The sequence below is a fragment of the Triticum urartu genome, chromosome 7A (assembly GCF_056163025.1).
Source record: "Triticum urartu cultivar PI428250 chromosome 7A, HENAU_Tu73, whole genome shotgun sequence".
Classification (NCBI taxonomy): Eukaryota; Viridiplantae; Streptophyta; class Magnoliopsida; order Poales; family Poaceae; genus Triticum; species Triticum urartu.
Genome location: NC_141879.1, coordinates 588,325,041 through 588,335,753, shown reverse-complemented (window position 1 = coordinate 588,335,753; position 10,713 = coordinate 588,325,041). Strand labels below are relative to the sequence as shown.

The window sequence follows — 10,713 nt, the reverse complement described above, 5'->3', positions numbered from 1 at the left end:
AATTGTGCTGATTGTTTTCAATGTTATGTTTTATATTCAATACTGAATCGAAACTACACATGGGACAACGTTGTGTGATTAGTTGCTTCATAACTAGTACTTTAGAGCAGCCACAAAGTTCCATTCAGGAGCTACCTTGAATTTGAAATGATGGATTAACAACATACGAAGCTATCAAACTTATATAATGAGATAAGAAAAACATTGTACTTGATGACATAAATAAACTTGTTCAACCATGACAAGCACGACATAATCATACTGGTTCAACTCAACAAGAGCAAACTACTAATTTGAAACAACAATATAAAAGCCAAGCACAAGCGGAAGGAAAACATAGTCAGGCTCTGATGTATCTTCATCCCTAAAAGTGATGAAAGGGGCGATCGTAGAAGTTGTGAGCCTCCCGCTCTTTTGCAAATTCCCAACCATCTGTGATGTAGTCGATCATGTTCCATGACTTGTACGCGGCGTACGTATCTAGTCCTGCGTACTCGATGAGTTTGTCTGGCAGCGGGCTGGTCGCCCACAGTTTGTGGTCTTCCTGCGTGTTGATGTTCTTCTTCATGCCTTTGTACAATGGATGGATGACGCTGGCTGCAACATCAGTCAAGGAGTCGTACTCTTTTCCGGTGTATGGAACTCTCTAGAGGCGCTGAATGTCGACGAACTTGTTGGGGTTGATCTCCAACCTAGACATCTTCAGCTTTTCTTTGTAGCTTTCAATGCTGAAACCGGCAAATGTGAACAACCTCTGATGCTGCAGCATCTCGTTCAGGCGCTTGGGCCTGCAAGGGGAGAGACATTTTGAAATTTAGCATTACTCTGATGTTTGAATTATTCATTTTTGTTTTGTTTTACAAGTGATGAATCCACGAAGTAGATGCTTATATAGCATAATTAATGGATGAATGTACTTCAGAAACTAGTAAAAAAAGTTCTAAAATTAAATTCAAGTACATCGGGTTATTTTTCTTTTTGGATTATGCATAGTTTCAGTCAATGTTGTATGTGCTACTTTACTACTAATTTAGTTTACTTTTGTTGAATAGGATAACACATAACCAGTGCTTCACCAACTCCTTTAGTTTTTTTTCTTATGCAAATAATAGTAGATCAAATTCAGAAAATACTTCACTACATCAAGTTCAGAAACATCTTTTTAATACATCGAGTACATAAACTACGCTATTGGATCAAGTTCAGAAACTACACTAGTCGATCAACTTCAGAAATTAATCTTCCGCAAGATTTTCCAAATAGTAATCCAGTGCATCAGGTTCAAAAATACATTGATAGTGTATCTACTTGAGAAAATGCAATAGTGCATCCACTTTTCACAAACCACACTAGTACATCTAGTTGGGAAACAAGTCTGATGAAATTTTTAGGATACAGTACTAATAAAACAGATTCAAACAGGGCAAATGAGTAGGGTGGGTCACCATTTTGTGGCCGCTGCGATGTGGTACACCAAGCAGAGCTCATTGACGCACAACTGCAGGGCTGCTGCCATCTGGGGAGGTTCATCTTCGCTGGTGTAGTGCACACCAACGCCGATGATCTTACGAATCTTGCCGCCAGCCTTCCTCCAGAGCCTGGAGATCATCTCGTCGACCTTGTCTGGTTCACTGGTGCAGACGATCTCCAGCATCTCCTTGCCGTGGAGGTCAACCCCTGTGAGGGTTCTCGTGTACTCGCACTTCTCTCCGAGGACGTGAACGTGGACAAGGTTGGTGGTCTTGTCTGACGTCTCGCCATGATGACGCTTGGTGGACGGTTCCTCCGCCATCGCCCTCCTCTGGCGACTGTGGGCTTGAGAGAGAGAACTTTGTGGTTTGTCTCTAGTGGAGATGGAAGGGGCAATGGTGATTTCTGTGAACGAGGCAGAGATGGAAGCCAATGGGTTATTTTTGCAGTGCGTCGACGGGGATGTGTGGGAGGCGGTTCGTCGGGGGCATGGGTGTAGTGGTCGTGGGGGTCGTGGGGGTCCCCGTTCGCATTCCCTTGCGGCAACCGCCCAGTGGGTGGCGCGGGTGGTGGCCTAGAAGAAGTAACCGCCCAAGTCAAAGGGTTTTTACTGCTACACTGACTAGTCTTGTCAAGCTGTACTTATGATCTGTTAAATCCCACTTGCACGTCTCAGGGGTGGTGATGATGGCATTTTACTGTCGCACAGATCCGTCTTGTTAAGCTGTACTTATCAGCTGCTTATCCCACTTGCACGTGTCAGGGTTGGTGATGATGGAGGTCTGTACTCCTCTACTATGGTACTTGGACTGGTGATTGAAGTGTAATTAAACTTACCAAATACCAGTGAGACTATGTGTGATGCTAATGTTTTTTTAAAACAATTTTTGTATTTTTTTAAAGGATTGTTAATATCAAGATATTCTCTTAGTATTTTTTACAGATAAATTAGATTTTCATCAGTACAGGATGTATTATACTCGCATTTTGGTTGAGGTAATTATTTTTATGTACTGATGGTCTTTCTGAACTGGTACTGGCAGAAGCAGAGATAGCTTCTTTTTTCAAATGATGTTTTTTTGAGGTGTTCACAGGTGTGTTTTTTTACTATGCCTTTGTACTAATGACTGAGAAATATCAGTACTGATGTACTATAAGAGTTTAAATTTTGCTTAACATTTTTTTGCTGAGTTACTGGTCGACAGTAGTGTTTGTGTCAGATAAATCCAGATAAGTTTTTTCAAATGTATTTGTGACTGCATTCAAAAGTATTATCAAAATGGTTTACATAATAATGTCACTGGTCCAGCGGGCACAAATCACAAATTATATCTTAACTATAGTACTGATCGAGAAATCAACGATAAAGCTAGATGAGTTTTGGTAGCAACAATGTTTCTGAAATGTTTCCTCATTGTGTACCGAGGCAACTGAGACTACGAGCTTATTTTTTAGTTTTCGCAGCAGCATAACCACTATGGATTGTTCAGTCTTGAGCTTCTCCTAACTGGCCCTAAATGTTGTGCCTTGCCGGCGCCCTTTTCTGGTTGAGTCTTGGTAACTTCATCGTCAGTTTTAGTTTCCTCGTCCCCGATACTATCATCTTCATTGTCTTCGTCTGATTGGTTTTCATTCTCCTCAAATTGTTCTTCTTCATCGTCTTCATTTGATTTTTTGGAACTTTGTACCTTGCCCTATTTCTGTTCAGCGCCACTTACCTCCTTGCCCAATTTGCACGTGCGGGCATTATGTCTGTCAGTTCCCCCACACTTGCGGCAAGTGTAGCTATTTCGTGTGTTGTCTCCATTGGTAGAAACCTGGGCGGCTCCAATCTGTTTGTGCAGCGTTTGCTTGTTGACAGTGGCATCTGTGCGGAGTGGGCATGTGCGGTAATTATGGTTGGTCACGACGTTGCAGAATCTGCATGCCCTTATCCCGAGAAGTTTGCCGTCTGGGCCAAATTCCACGCGCTTGATGGGGCGTGGCGGCTTTTTGGCTGCTGCTATCGCTGATTTTGCTGCTTGCGTCTTACTCTTCCTCCCCTTTGTGTTTGAGAATATGGGTGGTTTAATCACCCTTTCCTGCTGCTGCCAGCAGGATGTACTGTTGTCATGTCGTTCGCCTGCGGCACCATCAAGCTCATGATCTTGCATGTGAGCATGTTGCTGCTCTTGAGTGTGCACATGGGCAAGCTCTGGTTGCTGTTGGTCATCTTCCTCGTTGTCGAACGGGTCAATAGCTCCCAGATGGTTCATCTCGGATAACATTGTAGCAATATCCTGCTCAATGGCTTCATTGTCCGTGACACCTCCATTTTCAGCAGAATGCATGGCGTCGAGTTTGTGTTCAAGTTTGTCCATGACGACCCGTGACCTCGCCATTTGCTCTTAGCTTCTCAAGCTTTTTCTGTGCACCCTCATGTTCAGCGTCAGCAGTGAGCTTTCAATGCAGTATTGGGATGCCTTGTTTAACGCTACTGTTCGCAAGTCATTTCTGCTGAATGTTGGCTGGATGTTCAGGCGTTTGGTGTATCTCCTGAGGATATATTTCTCTGGAACGCTGGCAGCCTTAATTGTCTGCATCATGCACACGACATGCACGCTGAAAAGACCTGTATTTTTTTGGAAGAGGTGCATGTTTTTTGTCATTTCATTCGAAGAAAAACTTTGCAAAAAAGTAGTACAATATGTAACATGTTTTTTAGTCCACACCTGTGTGGTCCCATAGCCTGCACTCGCACTCATATGTTTCTCCCACGGGGTCTGCAACCACCTGGAATGCGTGCTGAGACCACAGAGACAGTTTTTGCGGGTTGTTGTAGCGCACGAGGTACTTTGTGGGCTGTTCCGTCTCTGACGCCGTGAAGAGTGTGCTCAGTTTTAGCCTTTTTCTGATCTCGCTGTACACAGCTCATGAGTAAACCTTTGCCATCTGGGTGTCAAACCCATAGAAGGTCAGCGTGTTTTGTTCCTTCTGCACATGCAAAAAATGATAACCAAATTATTAGTTTTCTCACAGCAAAAACTTTGTCTAACTAATAAAGTGTCACGACAGGTGATAGAGCTATACCCTGTTACCCATTGTCTCTTAGTTCTCTGTCTGCCTCTTGGTTTTGATGCAGGAGTTTACCTGGCTGACAAACCGGTGTAGGTTTTGTCTCTCAATTAAAAAGTTCCTCTTGAGCACATAGTTCATGCTCTCACTTCATTGTGTCGATGTCATTTTGGCGCAGAAAATTTCTTTGAAGTAGGCTGATATCCATTTCTCATGCTCGTTCCACATGGCCACCATCGTGGCATCATCATGGAGGTTGTACCTATCCATGAGTCCTTTCCAGGCAGCCTCAAACTCAGTTGGCATGAGGGGCCAGTTGAGGTTTGATGTGAATTCATCCTTAAAGTCTTTGTGCAGGTAGTACAGGTATGCGATGTGTTCCCTGTACTTCTTCATAATGTGCCGGCGGCATAGCTTGTGCACTGTGTTCTTGAAAGCATCTGGGATCGCCAAACCCATTGCCGGGCACTGGTCTGGTAATGAGAAAAGAGACATGGAGTGGTTAGTAGATGGTGGTGCATATATACAAATAGAACTGACACAACATTTTTACTGTGTTATTTTCCTTTTATTTTTGGGAGGGAGGGGGTTGGGGTGGTTGGGGGTGGTTTTGGCGGTTGTACCTGTGAGGATGCATGTAGGAGCCTTCCCTCTCATGCACCTTAAAACTTTCTTGAACAGCCATCTGAATGAATCTGCATCCTCATCTCTTATCAGGGCGAAACCAAAGAATGTAGTCTGTAAGTGGTTGTTAGTACCGCAAACACCCCAAGTGGCATATGTTACTTGTTGGTCTTATATGTGGTGTAAAATGTTACGCAGTCACCAAAGTCCTGATATGCCCCTCGGCAGCTTGCGTTCGCCTAGAATATGTTCTTAACTCTATCGGACTCATCGAGTTGCATGTCACAGAAGAATTCCCTGTTTATAGTTTTCATCTCCCTAAAGAAGTTGACAATCTTTAGGACATATTCCACATATTCCACATCATCCATCCTTGAATTATTTGCTTTCCTGCATATTAAAAGTTCATTCAAAAATGCATGTTGAACTGGCATCAGGTCATGCGTTGCGTAATATGTTTGTACTGACAGAGGAAAAAAGACGGAGGGAGTTTATGGGAGGAGAACAAGTTTGTACTTACAGGTTAATCAGGTCTTTGGCATTCATTTTGAGGAAGTAGCTACCAGGGTCATCACCGCCCAATATGCTCATGATTTGCGCGTGTTCAATGCCTTTGAACTGCAGGTACTTGACGTACTCCAAGATTTTTTGTCAAAGTTTTTGTGAGAGTGCAAGAAGACAAGCATTTCGTGGGTGAGCTGTAGCCTGTGGTTGTCTTCCCAGACTATCTCTTTTATGACAATTCTTCCATCCTTTTCCTTCTTCAGTCTCATTTTAGCCCCGTAGTTAGTCCTGGCTGTCGTCTTGTTCCGTTGTCTATTTGCTTCAGACACCTTCAATTCATAGACTCCATAGCACATGCAATAAAGGTAGGCTCTGGTATTAAACTTTGGGCCTTCCCTGACAGCAAAACCTGCGTGCTTCGCATATACGTTGTAGAAGTTCTTTGCTTCTTCGAAAGTTTCAAAGCGCAACTCTAGCCTTGGCAGAATGTAAGCTTTAATGTTAGGTGGCTCCATGCAACAGTGAGCAAACAAAAACGCAGTTATGAAAATGTTAGATGGGGTGGTCACAGTATCATGGTATGGACTGTGCTTGTATGTTTTTTCTATATGGACACTTACATGTGTATAGCTCTATGCTGCCTCCGGTGTTTGCTGTTCACCCTGGTGTATGGGCGCGGGTGGTGTCACCCTTGGCACATGCAGCAATGCATCTCTTGGAGGGAGCAATGTTGACGAAGATCTGCGTCTCTCATTGTACGACCGTCTCCCCTCAGATTCGTTGTGAAGTTGCTCCTGTCTATATGGCTCATATCTTGTACTCTGGAACCTGCTAGAGTGGCCAAAATTTCTGTCTCTTTGGCCTGGTCTTCCCGTCGCAACCGCTTTTGCAGCACGGATGATTGATGTTGACGGAGCGACTGGTGGAAGCCTTGTTGCAACCCATCCACGGCTCCCTATCCTTGCCTTTCTGCATGCGCCAGGGAAGTAAAACATTTGTTGTTGGGGAAATTGTTGGCATTGTTGCAACCCATCAGTGGCAAAGCTTCTATTCCCAGATATTGGTGTTTGCTTCATAGAAGAACATGTCTGTTCTTCTGATGATTCCGGTGTATCTTGAAATCTGCCTGTACTGTTGATGTATCCAAGTGCTATTTCTGGTGTTACGCAACCAGGCGGTGCCCCATATCTGCTTGGCTCATCAAACGCTCGCTGTGTGTGCCGCCTTGCATGCTTCTGCAATGACATTCAATAGTTTTGGGATTAATCTTTTCTGCATTTTTCTCGTGTACATGCTATGGGTAACATGTCATGCACTGAAGGCAATGTACAAGTTGAACTTGCATCATTGGCCGTTATTTAAACTTTGTTCTCTATTTTGTATATGGTTTCGTTTTCAATCGAACTGACAAACGTACATGTTCAACACTGATGTACTATTTTTTAGCACTGCTTGTAAACTGATCATTGAACTTCAGCTGTTATGGAAAGTTTTTCATCTCTTTTTCCGTATAACTGATGTATAAACATTTTGGTGCACTGCTTGCAAATTGAACATTGAACTTCAGAGATATATATAAAACTGATGCATGTCTTCTCTTTTGTTCATCTATAACTTATCCAACTACACTAGAAGTACTCCTAGTTTATGTATCATTGAACTTATTGTGTAACAAGTGTATATTTTTTTGACAACATTATTTCACTAGTTCGAACTGACGCAACTACACGGCATGTACTATTAGAAATAACATCATACAACTTGAAGTGGTAGTTGAACCTTATATAAAGCCTAGTATATTTTGATGGATAAGTTTATGTTTTTTGGCTAGAACTGAAGCTAGCATATTAGAGGTACTGACAATAACCTCGAACATCCAAATTGTGCATCAAGTGGCAGGGGTGTAATGAAATGATCAAGCATTTGCAATCTACTATCAGGTTCTTCTTCATAGCAGGACTGATGAACTGATGGACTGACACAAACGTGGGAAGCAGACATTACCTCTACTGGACTGACTTCTTCTTCTTGCTCTCGTGGGCGGCGTACTAGCATGTTCTTGGGAGGCGGCGCCATTGATGCAGCTCCTGCTTGTCGTGGACGTCTGGCGAAGAGGTCCGGGGAGGCAGCACCTTGCGGGGATGTAACACCCCGGAAGTAACTTGCCATATTTGTAACTCCGACTCTTTCCATTCTCATCTTTAAGTTATGAGATTCTCTTCGTGGTTGGGTTTTGTCTTCGTTTTGCATTTTGTTTTGTCATGCATTTAATATCATGTCATCATGAGCATCGCATTTGCATACGTGTCCGTCTCATGCATCCGAGCATTTTCCCCGTTGTCCGTTTTGCAATCCAACACTCCTACGTGCATCGGCGCACCCCTCTTGTCTCTTTTTGTGAGCGGGTGTTAAATGCTCTCAGAATGGACCGAGATTTGCCAAGTGGCCTTGATACACTACCGGTAGACCGCCTATCAAATTTCATTCCATTTGGAGTTCGTTTGATGCTCCAATGGTTAACCGGGTAACCGCGAAGGCCTCTTTTGTGTTGCAGCCCAACACCCCTCAAAACGGCCCAATAACCCATCCAAACCACTTCCACGTCCTCCGTCATCAGATCACGGTCGTGTGGGCGAAAACTACACTCCTTTTGGACACTCCTACCTATAAATATGTGCCATCCCCGATTTTCTCGCGCAGATAAACCCTAACCTAACCCTCACCGCCGCTGGAGACGTCCGGTCCGCACCGGACGAGTCGCTGCCGCTGCCCACAGCCACTCGCAGCGCGACACGTTGCCTCCGCCACCACCCGCCGCTGCCGGCCCGCCTGGCCCGAGGTCGGCCCTCCCGCGCGCCGACCGGGCGCGCGTCCCGCGCCGCCTCTCCTCCCTCACTCCCTCGTCCTCCTCAACATCACCGTCCTCCCACCACCACGATCCTGCTCCGCGGCCTCCTCACCTCCCATGCCTCTGCCGCGCCGGCCAGCGAGCGCCGCCGCCGAGCTCCTCCAGGAAGGCCACCTCTGGCGCGAGCCGCGCCAGGCTCCTCTTCCTCGCGCCCTTGCCCCATCCCTGACTGCCTCGCCCTTGCTCCTCCACGTGCCGACGACCAGCGACCAAGACAAACAGGAACCACGCCGCGCCGCTCCGGTGATCTAGCACGCCGGTGACCTCGACCGCCTAGGGCCTCCCTGGCCTCCCATTCCACCGCTGCGTGGTCCGGCGCCTTCTCCCTCCGTTCGGCCTCGACCACCGAAGCCACGCCGCCTCCGCACCCCAAGCACCTCGCCTTCCTACCACCGCGTCTGGTCGCCGCCGGTGCCCACGAGCAGCGTTGTGCCTCTTCTCGTGGATGTCGCTGCCAGTGCCCGCACGTTGCTGCTGCTTTGCCGCCCACCTCCCGCCGTTGACCGCCAAGACCATCTTATGTTGCCACGTTTTGGTTTCACCAAGTTCCATCAAGCCGGCCGTGTACGTGTGCCGTCACCGTGGGTTTCATCAAGTTCGACTACAGCATGAAGATATGTACAACTACGCAGGTTCGCCGAGTACGAATACTCACGGGATCCGTCAAGTTCATCTACGTGCGTGTACGACTACTCTTCCGGGATGCGTCGAGCTCCTCTCAGAACGAACGGGAACGACTACTGTCGCCGAAGACCCGTGTAACGGAACCGTCAAGTTCGACTACCTTCGTGTGTACCTTTACTTCCCATGATGACCGTGTACAACTACCATCCCGTGCATGTCGCGAAGTACCTCTTCGAAACGACCAAGTACCACTACCGTCGACCCTCGAAGACCCCGTGGATGTCAAGTTCCTCGTTGTGACCCTGAACACCTACGGAGTGTGTACAACTACGAAACGAGAACAACTACTTCCACTACGAACGTCCCAAGAACGTTGCTACGTCTTGAGCTTGCGTTGGTTTTCCCCAAAGTGGAAGGGATGATGCAGCAGAGTAGCGTAAGTATTTCCCTCAGTTTTTGAGAACCAAGGTATCAATCCAGTAGGAGCTCACGCTCAAGTCCCTCATACCTGCACAAAGCGATAGCTACTCGCAACCAACGCGATTAGGGGTTCTCAAGCCCTTCACGGTCACTTACGAGAGTGAGATCTGATAGATATAATATTTTTGGTATTTTTAATATAAAGATGCAAAGTAAAAAGTAAAGGCAAAGTAAAAAGCAAAACAATATTAAAGTGATGGAGATTGATATGATGAGAATAGACCCGGGGGCCATAGGTTTCACTAGTGGCTTCTCTCAAGAGCATAAGTATTCTACGGTGGGTGAACAAATTATTGTTGAGCAATTGATAGAATTGAGCATAGTTATGAGAATATCTAGGCATGATCATGTATATAGGCATCACGTCCGTGTCAAGTAGATCAAAACGATTCTGCATCTACTACTATTACTCCACTCATCGACCGCTATCCAGCATGCATCTAGAGTATTAAGTTAAAAACAGAGTAACGCCTTAAGCAAGATGACATGATGTAGAGAGATAAATTCATGCAATATGAAATAAACCCCATCTTGTTATCCTCGATGGCAACGATACAATACGTGCCTTTCTGCCCCTTCTGTCACTAGGTAAGGACACCGCAAGATTGAACCCAAAGCTAAGCACTTCTCCCATGGCAAGAAATACCAATCTAGATGGCCAAACCAAACGGATAATTCGAAGAGACTTGCAAAGATAACCAATCATACATAAAAGAATTCAGAGAAGATTCAAATATTATTCATAGATAGACTTGATCATAAACCCACAATTCATCGGTCTCAACAAACACACCACAAAAAGAAGATTACATCGAATAGATCTCCACAAGAGAGGGGGAGAACTTTGTATTGAGATTCAAAGAGAGAGAAGAAGCCATCTAGCTACTAACTATGGACCCGAAGGTCTGAGGTAAACTACTCACACTTCATCGGAGAGGCTATGATGATGTAGAAGCCCTCCGTGATGACGGCCCTCTTCCAGCGGAGCTCCGGAACAGGCCCCAAGATGGGACCTCGTGGATACAGAAAGTTGCGGCGGTGGAATTAGG

General features: G+C 45.6%; 1 protein-coding gene across 1 annotated transcript; it reads right to left on the bottom strand.

The window, feature by feature from the left end:
* Positions 1-646: 646 nt before the first annotated feature.
* LOC147960572 (uncharacterized) lies at positions 647-1,792 on the bottom strand. The gene is made up of 2 exons (XM_087533418.1): positions 1,446-1,792; positions 647-788 (listed from the first exon to the last, which is right to left on the bottom strand). Exons 1-2 carry the CDS (start codon positions 1,790-1,792, stop codon positions 647-649), a joined length of 489 nt encoding a protein of 162 aa, XP_087389544.1.
* Between the last annotated feature and the right edge of the window lie 8,921 nt (positions 1,793-10,713).

Bases quoted from the DNA above. Each gene is read 5' to 3' on its own strand.
- LOC147960572 (XM_087533418.1), bottom strand. From the start codon at position 1,792: ATGGCGGAGGAACCGTCCACCAAGCGTCATCATGGCGAGACGTCAGAC. The intron at 789-1,445 runs GTGACCCACCCT...CTCCCCTTGCAG, and splicing joins ATCGCAGCGGCCACAAAATG to GCCCAAGCGCCTGAACGAGA.